Source organism: Cyprinus carpio, chromosome A4 (assembly GCF_018340385.1).
Source record: "Cyprinus carpio isolate SPL01 chromosome A4, ASM1834038v1, whole genome shotgun sequence".
NCBI lineage: Eukaryota > Metazoa > Chordata > Actinopteri > Cypriniformes > Cyprinidae > Cyprinus > Cyprinus carpio.
The window spans coordinates 9909483-9926383 of NC_056575.1; the positions used below are offsets into that span (position 1 = coordinate 9909483).

Below are 16901 nucleotides of genomic sequence, written 5' to 3' on the forward strand. Positions count from 1 at the left end.
CTCACTCGCTCTGTCTGCGCTCAGTTTAAGTGCAGGGACCCAGCGCATTGAAGGTAGAGGGCAGAAGTGCGTGTTTCCTCTCCTCCCCTTTACCTCCATTCATCTTCTCTTTCAGATGACAGGCTGAACGCTCAGTGGAAACAGCAGGAAGAGTGTGTACCTGTGCATGTGTGGCGTACTCCATCGGAGAGTCTCATTCAACATGCTGTAACATTATGCAAACTGGCTCTACGAGAGAGAAATAGACACAGAAAGAGGTAAGACTGACTCTGTGCTTCTCATTAACCCAAAACACGCTTGTTTCTTTCAGTTTTCAAAAGCGCAGCCAAATGTTTAACTCACATGTGCTGAACTTGAAATAGACCTTTTGGTTTTTTGCCAGACTCACAGGCAAGTTGCGGTATTTGATCACTGATTGGGTGAATGGGTGGAACTGACTGTTTTGAGCTAATATTGTGGGAACTGATATGTTTGGTAACATGATATCAATACATCAGGGCTTCAAGCTTTAGATAATTAGACAGGTTAATGAGGAACTGCTAATGACGTTTGTGTTTCCTGAGTGTCTACATTTTTCCTTTTGCCCGTCACTGGAAAGGGAGCGTCAGGAGAGATGGTAACTTGGAAACAAGTGAGCTTTTTTGTTTTTACAAGGGATCATGGGGAAATGTAATGTACCTGTCTTAGTCAACAGCAGATGGGCATCCATTCAGCCTCTGTGTGCATTTGTGGATTACAGAAGCATCTCAGCAGCACTTCACAACTACTAATTGTGTTCCTCACCTCTGTTATTTCTCAGACTGTGTGCGAGTCTGCGTGTGTTTGACAGCTCTCTTGTCTGTGAGAGGTTGGGATGTCAGTTGGTGTACTCAAGCATACTTTAGTTTATCAGAATGCGTCCTCAGCTGAGCAGTGTTGAGTGATTTTGGACGGAGCCCTCGAGATGGTTTTTACAGAGTACCACAGCATGCTGTCAGAAACCCTCACAGCTTGATCAGACACATCTAGAGTCAATATGACCAGAATACTACTGCCCTAAGCTTCTGGGTTTAGGTGAATTGAATTATTAATTGTAATCATTAAAATAAAGAAAGAAATAATTTTTGTGATTTCTTTAAAACATTATCATTATATATATTTGTTAATTAATATTAATTATTAAGCTTTTTTCATAATAATAATAATAATTTGTTATTCAGATGAACAATTCATTTTTTCAATGTATTTAAAAATAGTTGTTAGTAATTTTCAAATGTTTTAAATCCAAATATTAAAACAATTCAGTAAGGAGATAATGAACAGTCGATTGGTCATTATTAAAAAAACAGAGGGTGAGACATACTTGACATGAAATATGAATTATATTACTATTTTGATATAACAATAATCTTATTAAAATAATAATACTGTAATAATATTTCAGTAATATTAACACGGAATATCTCTGAGGTCATTCTCACTACAGCGGCATTAGTTTAGTATTATTTATATTCTATTATAGTATTTATTCGTATTTTGAATTAGCTATTATTTTATATTTTTATTTGGAATAATTGATGAGTTTTAATCATTTTATGTGCCTTTGTCATTTTTTTTATATTTCTACTTAGCTGTTAGTAAATGTAGTAGGCCTACTTCAAACTTATTCCAGTTAGTTGCTAAGGTAACATTTTCACTGAATAATTTTCACTTAAGTTTTTCATCTAGTATTTTTATTTTATTTAACTTTATTTCAATTACCAAAAGTAATTTTAATGCTATTTTTTGTAACAGTAACAACACTGTTGTTTAGTTACCTGTATGTGCTGTCTGATAAATACTATTGCCATGGACAACAGCATATATTAGGAAATATCTGCTGAATGCTGTGACTGACCAATCAGAATCAAGTATTCCACAAATCTGTGTAGTAATAATAAATATCACTTGTTGATCTTTAATAGCACAGAAACATGTCCCCGAAAGAAAACACCTCAGTCTGTGTAGATGAGCTGATGCATCTCCTCACAGCGGGTTCAGTTTTTGTAAATCAACCTGGATTGGCAGCTTGGGGTTAAAGACTTTTGAAATCCCAATGTTTAAATTCAGAAATGTGGCATTATTATTTAGTCTCAGACCTCTAGGAAACACTGTCTAGAAAATGTTCTCTCTGAATCAGAAGCCAAATTTAGGTTCCTAATTTGAGTCTTGACACGTCATCTCTCTTAGGTGAGAAATACATTTAGGAGGAGAACAAAGGGGCTAGTATTAATGAGAGCCATATTTCAGCCCCCTTTTGCCCCAGCAGCATTGGTTATCTGCCTTTCACAGAGACAGAGACAAAAAGAGATTCTTCTCAATTATAAACAATCCGCTCTGGATGTCTCTGCTTTGAATACATGACTTGAAAGGAGAAAATCTTCTCATTTCTGAGATCCACCCAGCGTCTGTCCTAGTATTACATCTGATGGTCTGCTTTAAACACCAATACGCCTGAGGTACTGATAGGTTAAAGCTAAGAGTCCATCATACTGCAGGTTAGTCCTCCCACGGGTTCACGATTTACACACAGGCCATCTGAGTCGCTTAAAGACAATGTGTGTTAATGTGTTTAATGAATAAGCCTTACTCCATCATACTCACACTACAGCAGAAAACTGACACAGAGGAGCAATTAAAGAGCTCTTTAGTAACACAGCAATGCAATAGCAATAGAGAGACTGAACTGGACAGAGAACTGGGTAAATGGACAGAGAAAGTATGCTTTTTGCAGTTGTTGATCTCTTTATAAATGGACAATCAGTGCAGTCACCCTCTATCACTGAAAAATGTATGATCAAACGCAGGACATAGTAAAAAAAAAACAAACAAAAAAACAATTTATGACCATATTCTCCCCAGACTCTTATTTTTAGGATGTTTCCCACCAATGAACTAATTTATTATAAAACTTTTTAATGTACAGTGTTTTTATTATTATTACATACAAAACATTTTTAATAATATTAAAATAATAATAATTAATTGTAATATTTTTTTATAACAACAACAACAGTTATTTTTAGTATAATAAATAAAAACAAATTATTACATTATAAATAAAATAAAAAGATAAAATGTATATAAAAATAATAATAATAATATTGTTTTATTAATGTATAGTTTTATTCTTATTATAGACAAATTATATTTTAATAGCATTAAAATAGTATTCTGTTATTAGATAAAAATTTTAAAGGCTCACGATAAAATATTTATTGTCATTTATAATAATAATAATAATAATAATACATGTATTATTATTATTATTATTTATTGCCATACTGTCCCCAGATGTTCCTTATTTTTAGGTTGTTTTCCCATCAATGCACCAGTTTTAAGATCTTATTATTGTATAGTTTCATTTTTATTATTATAGAAAAAAATATATATTAATAATATAAAAAAAATTTTTTATGAGAAATCTACTATTTAATATAACAACAACAGTCACTTTGTTATTAGAATATAAATTATTAACTTATAAATAAATAGTAATAATAATATTTTTTCATTCTGAATAGAAAAGGGTAAATTCACAACAGAAGACAACAATGCCTGTTCTCTGATGTTTGAGGTGTTTGTATCTCTGTGCCATTCTTTGTGATTTTGGGTAAGGGGTATTGATGGTAACTATGGGGATGAGCAGAGAACAGACTGTACCATCTGCAGTGCTAATGACATTAGTTCATGTTCTCTAAATGTACTCTTTCCTCTCTCCTCAGTGTTCAACACACATGTCAATTCATCCCAACACATTAATCCTTGGACACAGTCTAGAGGTTTTTTTTTCTTCTTCTTCTTCTTCTACTACCAAAAACATAAAATACAATGTGTTACATTTTTGGAAAATAATTATCCTTTACCCTCATAGATTTACATGTACTAAAATTGGACTGCTTTTTGTGAGTTGACAGATGACTTAATCTTTTCACATTAGAGTGCTAGTGGAAGTTTTTTAGCTTTTTAAAATGTTCTAGCTAGGCAGAAAGCAAAAGACCATAAATGAGGGACATTTTTGAAATTCTGTTATCACATGAGCAAATCAAAGAGCAAAACAATCCAAAATCTTGATATGGTGACTGACTTTTGATTACAGTATTACTTTTGCATTCATTTTCCTTTAAAAGGAACGTCTATAGAGTCTGTCCAGTCAGATCAGCCACTTTACCCAACAAGTTTGGCTAGTTAGCATGGTCCAGTTAGCAACTGCTGATGCCATAACTATATTTCTCCATAGACGGCCATTAAAAGTAGACATGTATGCTTTGCAAGTAACATATACATGTGCTTTGTTGTATATTTTCCCTCCCTGCTACTTCTGGGAGTCCTGCACCTAAAACTGCCACTAAGATGAAAGGGGATGCTAACAGATACCTCTCTTCAGGTATGATAGACCTCCTCACCCAATTCTGTCAAAAAAGTCCCCTTGAAACAGAAAGGAATTTGTCTCAAAGGATGATGATCTTCTCATAATCTGGCATTGTTTCCCTCTAAACTTGCATGAGTTTACAAAGCACTCTGTAATAAAAAATTAACAAGCAACAGAACATTCACAAACAATTAGCTACTCTATTATTCAACAGTGGTATTCAGTGGTAGGGGTGTGTGGATGAGCAAATGAATATAAATATTAATTGATCTTCAGAGAAGAACAATTACTTCAGTAAAGCTCTAGGAGAATGTTGTGATTTCTAATTAGCTCAAAGGCAAGAGGAGCGTCCCCCATTCTCTCCTACATTCTCACACATGCGCAAGGTTCCGGAGGGGATAGATAAACACAGTGTAGTGTAGCTCTGGGAGAAGAAAGTCCTTCACACTCTTCTCTGCTTCTGTGAAGCGCTATGTGATGTACTGCCAGGAGAGCCATTTGGACACAAATGTCAGAGAATTCAAAGCCATATGCACCACACTTCTGTTTCTGAGGGACTGGTCCATCTGAGGAACACACTGTATATTTCTTTGTTTTAAATTTTGTTGTTAGTTACTAAAACCTTTCAGTTTTAAATGGGGAAAATCACAGATTTTCACCTGTAAAACAAGAGCCATTCAAAGTACTACAATGGATACCAAAAGAAGATATTTTAAAAATCTTGTTTTATAAAGAAGAATAACAAGAAAAATGCCTTTTGAAATCTATATTAATATATTATAAATAAATTAAAATTAATATTATTAATAAATGTATTATTAATTTTCTAGTTTTACAAAGTTGTTTTTTTTTTTGTCTATACAAAACTCCATTGACTTTTAAACAGACTTGAAAAAGTTTGGAACGACATGATGGTTAGCAAACAATTACATAATTTTCATTCTCAGATAAACTGTCCCTTATTTTGCACATACTTCCTGAATGCCCCTGAGTTTCCACGGTAACACTAAAGCTGTTGCATGTGCGTAGGACAGGGTTTTTTTCCACCGTATGTTTTTTGTTTTCTGCTTTTAGCATATGAAAGTGCAACTTTGGTTTCATCTGAGCCATGTAGCAGATGTCTGGTATCTCCTCAGACCTTGGTGGAGTAATAAAGGAACAATATACACAAACAGAGCTGCTTTTTTAATATGATTAAGATATGAAGATATCAGCTTTGACTTAAGGCATAGTGACTGAGTAAACAGTCATTACCTCATTTGGAATTCAAAAAAGCGTGAAATCTGATTGTTACTCAAGGGTGTTTTTTTTTTTTTTTTTTGTGCAATATGATTCTGTAACTGCACAGTAATGCATGATTCCTGTACGAACATGAGGCAATATATAATAATACACAGTCTTGATTACAGATTATTTCTACACTGGATACAAACAAACATACACTGAAAAAATGTTTCATTCATCCAATTAAAGGGCAAGTTATTTATTTTTCATTGGCTCAAGTTACAAAATATAGATGTGAATTATTACCCTACATTTTTTTTTTTATTGAATGAATGATACATTTTTTTTCAGTGTACCTTATTCTGAGGGAAACTCTAATCTCTTACCAGGAGAATTTGAAATAAAATATTATGTAAAATACAACAGATACTCCTGGAAGCTGATATTTTAAGGTGTGTATATCTGTGCCATAGGCTTGTGCGAATATTGATGCACGTTATTAGCTTCTGGTATGTTTTGTGTGTGTGTGTGTGTGTGTATGTGTGACTGTGTGTGATTTGTTTCTTCCATTTTGGCAAGAGGGAGTGTTTGTCACTGCCAACAAGCCATTCAGAGGCCTGCATGGGTGACAGAGGCGGATTGGCATGGTGACGTGTTATGACAGACGGACAGCTTTGAGCGACCAGGCTGTTAGTGTAGCTGTAAACCAAACACAGACATGCTGACTGCTGTATAAACACACAGAGAAAGATAAGAAAGATTGATGACAAATATATATCTTGAGAAAGACACACACACAAATATATATAAACTAAGCACATATTCCTATAAACCCCTTTAGTTCAACGCATGTATAATGCAGTGCAGCTCCATTTAACCAATAGCTGGTTATCCTTGAGGGCCATATTTCTCCTCTTCCTGCCTGAAGATCTCTGTCTTAGATATCACATGCATCTATTCCATGAGGTCCTCCTGTTGGCCCTTTCAGCATCCTTATGGTCTCTAGGTATAACACAGTGCTTTCATTATTTTTGCATCATGAAGAACACATACTGTGCACAGTATGAGAACTTTCGGTATGCTTTGGAAGCTTGGGTGACCTACAATATTTGACTAATAATGCCACATACAACCTGATCACATTGCGTATATAATGTTTCAAAATACAATATGCTTGACTTGACTTTATATTTATCTACCATACAGACAGGCAATGACAAAAAAAAAAACATAAATAATAGTGATTTTGTTTGTTTAAGTTCTATGAATGAATTTACTAAACCAAATTATTTTTTTAGAATAAATTAATAAATCAATTAAATTAATAAATTTGATTATTAAATCAAATTAATAATTGACAATTAAAGTAAATATTTATTGAACATTATAGTTTATAAATTAAGGATTCTAATAAATATATAATTTTTAATAAATATTAATATAATTAAACACACACACACAAAGAAAATACATAAGCTGGATTTGAAAATGTTGCCCACATGATGCAATAACAGATAAACCAGAACTAACTAACTAACTAACTTTATTTATATTTATTTATTAATTTAATTATTTATTTATTGAACTGCCAAACATTGGATCATTTTTACATTTGACTTAAATTAAATGATTTTTTTTATTATTAAATTAATAATCAATTAATATAATAAATTAATGATTGAATACAAAATCAAAATAATTGCCCATTAAATGATTTCATGAATTGATATTATCTACATTATTAAAATGTAATAATTAATTATTAACAATTATTAAATTAATATCTTATATAAGTATCTATAGTATTTAAATTAACCAATATTAATGTACAATCATAACATTATATATTTTCTATTATAAATCTTGTTTTACAAAGTATTGATTTGGCTTTTTTGGCACTGTTATTTATTAAAAACTGCAATAGCAATGGTAAAATACACATTGTGTACATGATGTAATAACAACAAGGCCATGGCTCTGACCATATACAATACCAAAAAAAAAAAAAAAAAAAAACAACAACAACAAAACAGAGTATGCAGTTACACTGCATGGTCTGCAGTAGCAAGTGTATTCTATTCCAAACACACCCATATTATAGTTTTTCTAATGTGTATCATGACAGTTGCACCAGGATTTGAAAGGATGTGAAGGCTTTGAAAAGGCTTTAGACAGAGAGATTTGATTTGATATGTTGTGTTGGGACTGAAGAGCTTTACTCATATCGCTCTGTTATAAAATGTGTTTTTCATCAGATAGAGCACATGAAGAGACAAGCATGGATGGAATCATCTATAAGGAATTATCACATTTAATCCTTTGCAACATGCTGTATCTATTTGTCATGAGCGCATATTGTGTGGTATTTTTCAAACCAAGATGCCCCTCATCATTATCCTCAAATCTCAAGTCTTCATCATTAATCTCTCAAGTTCCCTTTTGACAACAATAATGAAAGGATCGGTGTAATGCCAGCTGTAGCTCCATCTTATCAGTTATTGCACATGTAACTCAAGCCCAATAGATGTCTTTGTTTAAATATTGCATGAGTTAATCACTCCATTAAATTTCATGTTGGAACAACATGAGGGTTAGTAAATGATGACTGAATTTTTAAGTTGTTATTGTCTTGTTCTGAGAATATGAAGTTTACACACCTGTATATTTGTGTTTGTTTTTTCTTCCAGAGCTTGCAGAATAAAATGACCACCAGAAGGTGAGAAATGAGTGTGTGTTGACTTTCTTCATGAGGGCTGAGAGATGACCATGAACGGCCGCTGGTCCTTCAACACCCTGGCTGTCATCTTTATCTTGCTGTCCAATGCAGGTAAGACCAGATCAAACAAGTATTGCATATGAATATTATTTCCATGCAGGTTTACGTTTTACATTAGAACACAATCTGAGTCAGGCACGTGCCCTCAGAAGTCATGACTTGGATTTAATGCAGACTGAGACACAATTTTAAGGATCTGACTTGGCAGAAGCTCTAGTTCAACTTTGATTTTCTCACAGTTACTGATAACTGCATTTGGACTGATTACTCAACATGAGTAATTTAAGATTGAGCAATGGCCTAGCTGTTCTTTCTGCCCGGCAAAGTGTGCAGTGATTTGTTAGACAAGCATCAAACATGTGAAAAGGGTCAAATAATGTCTGTGATGTCAGTGAAAGCAATTCATCTAGCATGCACAAAACAAAATGAAACTTTTAAAAAAGTAAGTATACCATTTGCGTAGCAATTCCAAGAAGCAATTGCCATTTTTGGTCTAGTAACAGAGCAAACAGTAAAAAAATCTGCTATTTATTATTGTATGAAAAATAAATAAAATATAAAAATGTATATAATGTATATAAGAAATGCACTGTAAATATGCACAGACCACATCAGAAATGTAAGGGTCATGCTTATCAATGTTTACTCTGAAAGGTGAGATTTTTATTTATTTTAACATCCTGATCACGTGATATATATAAATACAAATAATAAATAAAAAAAAATAAATAAAAAAACTTGATTACTATAGTTAAATCATGGTAACCACAAATTAACCTTGATTTTGCTACACTATAACCATAGTATAAACATATTAACCACGGTATTTGTACAAATGTGGTTATACAAATGGTAATCAATAAACAAAAAACATTGTTACTACACTTTTACTATAATAATCCATGGTTAATTTTCGTAATGGTTGTTGGGGTCGTTTCCATTGTGGTCTGTGCTACTTGAAACGCTTTTCTGTATTTTGAATATTTGCAGCACATGTGTTGTCAAATTGATTAAGATGTTTTCTTAATTTGCTGGTGCTTTTTCTATTTGCACGTGTTTTCTTAAGTTGCAGCACGTTGAGCTCTCTCGGCCACCGTGTAAATATATATATAATGTTGTGCTTGTTTTTGAATACCACAAAGCAATTAAAAGATGGATGCAATTTTTTTTTTTTTACAATTAATAAATTATCATAAAACCCTGATTTATAAAATATGATACATAATGAAGATTATTATTTTTATTCATTTATTCCAAAAAAGCAATTGCCATTTGTGGTCTACTAACCATCCTGCATAAAAACATGCAAAAGTCTGATTTACGTAGGACTTATTAGTCATAAAATGATGCATTCCTGACCCTAAAAAACAAATATATTATTGTACACTATATTTCTATTTGATTAAATAACATTGCCTTTATTATGAGGTCCCAGAAGAAGATTAGATCACATACTTGAAGCTGTGGAATTCATACATGGTTCATTCTGGCAAATTTGACATACAAATGATCTCATCTATACTGAAAGTCTTCTCTGACTTTTTTATAAACCTCTGGTTCAACAACTTGCATCCAACTCACATTCAACATACTTCAGTCTGAATCTAATCTACTTTTTTCACTCTTCAACTCACTTCCCAGCAAAACTCACTAAATGGAAATCTTTATGCAAAGCAAAAGCCGCTACTACTGTTCATCTGCTCAACGGATCCTCACCGAACATTTCATCAAATGGCCCTCAGATGAATTCCATACCTAAAACCATTTCCCATAAGACAAACAGCCAGAACAAAAGCCTCAAGCCTGATTCTGCCATTATATTAAAGGCCAGGGCGATGACAGATGTGTGTTTGGATCGAGCTCCGAAGACTATGCTGTTTAACAGGATGTAAGAGAGGGAGAGGAATTGAATGAGAGCGATATTTAGAGAAATATTTGGGGAATATTTTTACAAATACCTTATTATCTTGTAGTCCCGTTTTCTCGCTCTGTAATGTTTCAAGACAAGCGGAGCCAGGCATACCTCACTCAGGGGGAATTCACTAAGAATGAATTGTGCCTGTTGATAGTCGTTTATTTGCAAATTATGTTTGTGTTGTTTTAGCATCCGATTCACTAAAGGAATTATGCAAATCAGGTAACGGCCCAAAAATTGGCTGAATGCAATTTGCACAGAGCAATTCCCAATCTTATGAGCCAGGTTTGAGTGCTAGGTTGTGGACAATTCAGGAGTCTGTTGCAATCTGGTATACTTGACTGTACAATATTGATCCACTATGATGTATATTTTTATTTTAAAAATATATATAAAAAAGATAATAAATTTTTTTTTAAAAGATATCAATACTTTTATTCAGCGAGGATGCATTAAATTGATCAAAGTGACAAAGTTTTTTGTTCAAATAAATCCTGTTCTTTTTAAATTTCTGGAAAGAATCCTGAAAAAAATAAGAAATCTTGAGCACCAAATCAGTATATAAGAAACATAACAGAAACATCAATCCAAACTAATTTAAAAAAAATGATTACACATTTTAGAATTATATATATAGTTTTAATAAAATGACGTAAGAGAAACATGGAATATTATATATATATATATATATATATATATATATTCTATATATATAGATATATATATTATATATATATAACTTTTTTTCACAAACTTAATGGCTGAACATCATGGTGCACACTCCACAGTGTCATTCATAAACTATTTTGCTGCCGTTCTCCAGTGAGTACAAACATGTATTGGATTAATAATTAATTCTAACATAGACAGGCACAATTACCCAAAAGTAACTTGAGGACAAGGCCCTTTTTCAAACATCTGTGAATATTTAATATTTCTTTCATGGAATGTTCTTTGCAGTCATGTAACTAATGAGCGAGAGCTACAGTCCACCATCATTATAAAACACAACCAGGTAGATCTGCTCTCTCTGCCAGAAAACACATGCTGACTCCCTTCATCTGCCCAAACTCCCACAAGAGGGTGAACTTTCACCTTTATGGGTTTCATGAGGCATTCTACCCCATCCAAAATCTGCCGTTCCCTGAGGTTAATAGTCATAAACCTATCCATTTATGGTAACGTCAGTATCTTTGAAACATTTAGTGGACTCTTTTGAATGAGCTCGCTTTAATAAGCATGAACGATATCTCTATTCATCTTTGGTTTTCTCTGAGCAAATGTCTTGTGTGCCTTTTGTATGCAAAGAGAGATGTCACGGAGCACTTTTCAGCATTCAGACATATCTCTCTCAACTGAACTATCTGAAAGAGCAGAAGTCTGAGAGCACTTGCCAAGCCCAGTGTTAAGTAGGACTGGGAACTGATTCCATAGTTTAAAAAAAATACACAGGAACTGAATGATTTATGACTTTTGGTTCTGTTTACAGTTCCTGAATGTGCATTCTTCCACCAGCATGGATAAAACACTGTACTTTTGCACTTATATGGAACCTGTGAATTCACAAAATATACAGAGGACTCAGTTGTTGTTGTTCTCTTTAGTGAAGCAAAAACACGTACAGTATATCTGAATGGAAACTGAAATAATCTCTCTCACTTACTGAGCACAAGTCATTAGTGTCGCTTTTGACTAGTTGTTCATATTACAATATTAGTTTCATAAAGTAGTTATCTATACTGTAAAAGTGACTGAATAATTCAATTCAACGATTAAACAATTGAACAATAATTTTAGTTTAGTGTTTTTATTATATAGGACCAATTAATAAATTGCATCAGCACACATTTGTGCTGAATTAAAAAGAAGCCTGTTTCCACCTTAGAGTACGACATAAAAAAGGTAATCGTGAGATACAGTTAAAAAATAATAAAGTCACGACTAAGAGATATAACGTCAAATTGCAACACAAAGCCACATAATTATGAAACACAACTAAAATGTATTAAAAACGGTAATATTGTGAAATATTATTACAATTTAAATGAATTGTTCTCTATTTTTGACATGTAATTTATTCCTGTGATGGCAAAGCTGAATTTTCAGCATCATTACTCCAGTCTTCAGTGTCACATGATCCTTCAGAAATCATTCTAATGTTGATTTGACGCTCAAGAAACATTTCTTTTTATCACTGTTGAAAACAGTTATGCTTAATATTTTTGTTAAAACTGTGATACATTTTGTTCAAAAGATCAGCATTTATTTGAAATAGATTTAATTTATAGTATAAATGTCATTACTGTCACTTTTGATCAATTTAATGCATCCTCCTTACTGAAGTTTTAGTGTACACACTGAAAATGGATTCTGTGGTCATATATGATTTCAAGGGTTATTGCTATGGTTTCAGATCTGCCAGACAGGTGTACACATTGCACATTCACATTTCATTCTCACTTTACTTCTGGTGAAATGAGCATGAACCAAGGTGTTGGGTTGCCTGTCAGTGCAGAAAACCATATGGGTGTTGATCATGTGGCTTGTGGCATACCAAAATAAAAACACTTAAATACTTCTGCTGCCATGGTGGAAAAGAAAACAAAAAAAATCTCCAACAGGTGGTTTTCATTTCACACCTCAGCTTTTTCCCCCTTTCCAAATATGAGAGACTTGCCTTATTGCCTGACTTTTTGCCTGTTTGGTTGATGGATACATAACCTGAGTACTGCCAAATAACTTCCCCTGTAATACTGGGCTCTTTATGGGGTGAAAGGTGGCACTGGAGGGCTCTCTGGCCCACGCTGCTGTCAGCGCTGATTTATTCCGATCATTACCAGTCTCTCTGTATGCTTGCATACTCACGTAATTGGACATTTAGGTCATTAGCGAGGGGTCAAATGTGGCAAACATTAAATAGTTTCCTGTGTCTTAATATTTTTTGCCACTCTTATTCAACATAGATTCACGGCAATTAACATTAAAAGTTCTTGTTTCTATTCCAGTTCTTGTGAGTCTTTTCCAGGCCTAAACCCCTTCTTTGCGAACTCATTGTTCTCATGTGAATCAGAATAATTGCCTTGAAATAACTGGAAAACTTAAAGAAATAGTTCACCCAAAATGAAAAATTGCAAGATGTACATGAGTTCGTTTCTTCATCAGAACAGATTTGGAGAAATTTAGAATTACATCACCTGCCATCACTTGCCAATGGATCCTCTGCAGTGAATGGGTGCCGTCAGAATGAGCGTTCAAACAGCTGATAAAAACATCACAATTATCCAAAAGTAATCCACTCAATCGATTAACATCTTGTGAAGTAAAAATCTGCATATTTGTAAGAAGAAAAGTCCATCAAAAAAGTATCATCTGAATCAGGAGAGAAATATGCACTTGCAAGTGAAAACAGTCCAAAATGGTTCTAAACAAATATTTTGGTGGATTTTGATGTGAGAGGACAGGAGATGGACTTTTTCACTATAGAGGAAGTGTTATTATGTGCTAGAATTTTGTCCATAAGTGACAGTTTAAAGTTAAAAAAGCCTAAATGATGGATTTGTTTATTACAAACTTGCAGCTTTTCACTTCTCAATACATTCGTCATGTTGATTACTTGTTGATTATTGTGATGTTTTTATCAGCTGTTTGGACTCTCATTCTGATGGCACCCATTCACTATTCAGAGTGATATTATGCTAAATTTCTCCAAATATGTTCTAATGAAGAGACAAACTCATCTACATCTTGGATGGACATTTTCAGCAAATTTTTATTTTTGTTTGAACTATTCTTTTAATGTGGTTTTTCAAGGAAAAGCTAGCACATGCTGTAAAAAAATTCTAGTTATTAAAAAATTATAGTGTTTAAAATATATATCTATATTATTTATAATATATATATTATATTATATATATATATATATATATATATATATTATTTTGGTGTAAATTTAATTTTAATACGTGTAATAGTACAGTTCAGAGCAACAACACCACTTCCAAAAATATTATCACTTCCAAACCACAAACCAAAAACAAATAAAATTATTATTACTGTTAAACCGGACAGCGAGGTCCATCAAATTCACTGAGTTCCAACTCTAGTGTCCTGTCCATTCCACTTACCAGTAGTGCATTCTCATACAGCTCTCATCTATATGCAAATGACAGCACAGTGCTTTCTTCTTTTACGTGAAGCTCAATATGAAGCTCTAGAGATGAGCAGGTGCACTTTAGAAGCAAGTCAATGGACACTGCTGATGAGCACAGAATTTTTCATAGAAAAAAAGAAGGATTGGCCAAGATACTTGCTCATTCATCTGACTTGCCATTAGAATGTTTCCGAGACTCTGCAAACTTCATTATCTGAGCAATTACTGCTGCCAGGATTGTTTGACGGTGAGTTAATTCATGAGTTGAGAGACGAACATGTTTGTTATGTCACTTATGATATTAAAACTCTCACTTTTACAGTGCATGTGGTTCTGGAGTTGAAATGTGCCACATGACAGACTTCAGAAAGTCAGAAAGGACGTATTAAATGAATCTGGCAGCATTTAGCAGCCAATTACTGAAGACATGAAAGATCTGCTCTGTAAATCTCTCCCTCTGTTCCACCCCAATAATCTCTATCTAGCACATATCAGAAGTCATTCATCCTACCTTGAATCGGATCATGAGCTGTTTGAAATCACTCAGCTCTATCGAGCCATGAATGACTTGCTTTATTCCCTCATCCTCATGTTTTATCTCTCTGCAGCTCTCTCTGCACACTTCAGAGTGTGTGAGCCTTACTCCGACCACAAGGGGCGCTATCACTTTGGTTTCCACTGCCCTCGACTCTCAGACAACAAGACCTACATGTTCTGCTGTCACCATAACAACACAGCCTTCAAGTATTGCTGCAACGAAACTGAATTTCAGAGTGTGATGCAGCTCAACCTCACCACAAACTCAGATGGCTTTGCTCACAAGTGAGTAATTGTTCAGAAATGCACTTTGCTTTTGTTGAGCTCTGAACCAATTTCCCACACCCAGCATGAGGGTCCACATTTTTTTTTTTTTTTAATGGTGCACCCCTGTCTAAATTATGTAAATGAAGAGCTGACAAGCAGTGTTGATCTTGTAAACAAAATCATTCAAATTAGTTTTGTTTTGACCATAACTAAGGCTGACCAAAAATAAAAAAGGCAAAAATAAAATGAATCAAATGTATAAAATAAATAACTATACACATAAATAAATACATTTCAAATATACTGTCAACATAAATAGAATAAAGAATTATTTTAATAGAATAAAATAATAAATAAATTCAGGAGTGTTAACATTTTACTAAATACTGATACTGATAAAATTAATGATTACTTGGTTCAGTTTACAAGGTTAATATTAGATGCCATTTGAGTAAAGCTAACTAAAATTAATAAATATAACATGATAAAATATTGGCAATTAAAAGGATATTTTAAAATGAATTATGAAAAAATACTTTCTATTAAGTATAACATGATTATAAAACATATTAATATCATATAGGAGAGATAACTTAAAAAATAAGCATATTATTCACACACACAAAAAATGCAGATTCATCTTTAATGGCTTCTATAAAATAAAATAATCATGATTTAATCTCTAGATTTCTAATAAAAAGAGAAGGAAAAATGCTGAATTTACTGTAGCACAGTCAATTAATATAATAAAGTTGTAAAATTGTTAAAATATTAAGTTTGTCCTAATATATAAATTCTGAAAATCCCTGAATTAAATGACATTAATTGCATCATGACAAACAACCTCTGATGCTGCTAGTGATAATCTGAGATTCTCTTAACATTTCTCATTCACACTTTCTCTGGTACTTTTTATTTGATTCATTGGTAAGAGATCAAAATTAGACAGTGTAATCTGCCCTCTGCCCTCAGCACACACTTCTAAAAATGGGCCTTGATTAATCCTTCCTGCATATTCATTTGTAGCTGGTCCATCCATCCAAACCCTACCACAGCCAGTCTGCTTTCGACTAAAAGTTCCTCTGACAGGGTTCTGACCCGTACACTGTGTTGTGAAAGCCCTTCCTGTGCTGTAATGACCACAGAAGGTTAGCAGCGCCGTTCAGATTTTCCCACAGGCTGTTAAAATAACGAAGTCTGAAAACTGACTCCCGGTTTCTGGTGCAGTGAGCCAGACCAGAGATCAGTAGAGTGACGCCTTTCTTCTGAATATCATCACGGCTTGTTTATCCCTCCAGCTGACTGAGAGGGAGGTTAGAACAATGTGACAATCAGATGGACTCGCTTTTTTTGCGGCGATTTTGTCTGCCATCCTCAGACATATGCAAACACGGTTCAAAATGCATTTGCAGCAGATACAAAACCACTTGCATGCAAAAGACACAGAATTATCTGATAAAACAGGTTAAATGCAGGTTCATTTAAGACTTTTTTCATTAAATCAGGGGTTTCCAAACTATTTGATGTCAAACCTGCAAATATGATGACCCAATTGTGAGGGACCCACTACCTAAAATATAAAGGCAGCTATTTATTTTTTATATATAAAGACCCATTTATACTGTGTGATATTATAAAACAT

The 16901-nt window shown here is 33.4% G+C and overlaps 1 protein-coding gene across 2 annotated transcripts in view; it reads left to right on the forward strand.

Moving 5' to 3' along the window:
- The window catches only part of LOC109064387 (protein shisa-like-1a), a 26245-nt gene continuing 9344 nt past the window's right edge, over positions 1 to 16901 (forward strand). Inside the window, exons 1-3 of one of the 2 annotated variants that reach the window (XM_042740083.1) lie at positions 1 to 257; positions 8302 to 8441; positions 15064 to 15277. In XM_042740083.1, the coding sequence (XP_042596017.1) occupies positions 8375 to 8441; positions 15064 to 15277 (281 nt within the window). In that variant the 5' untranslated portion in view covers positions 1 to 257; positions 8302 to 8374. The remainder of the gene's footprint in view (positions 258 to 8301; positions 8442 to 15063; positions 15278 to 16901) is intronic. The other variant, XM_042740089.1, reaches the window with a different exon arrangement.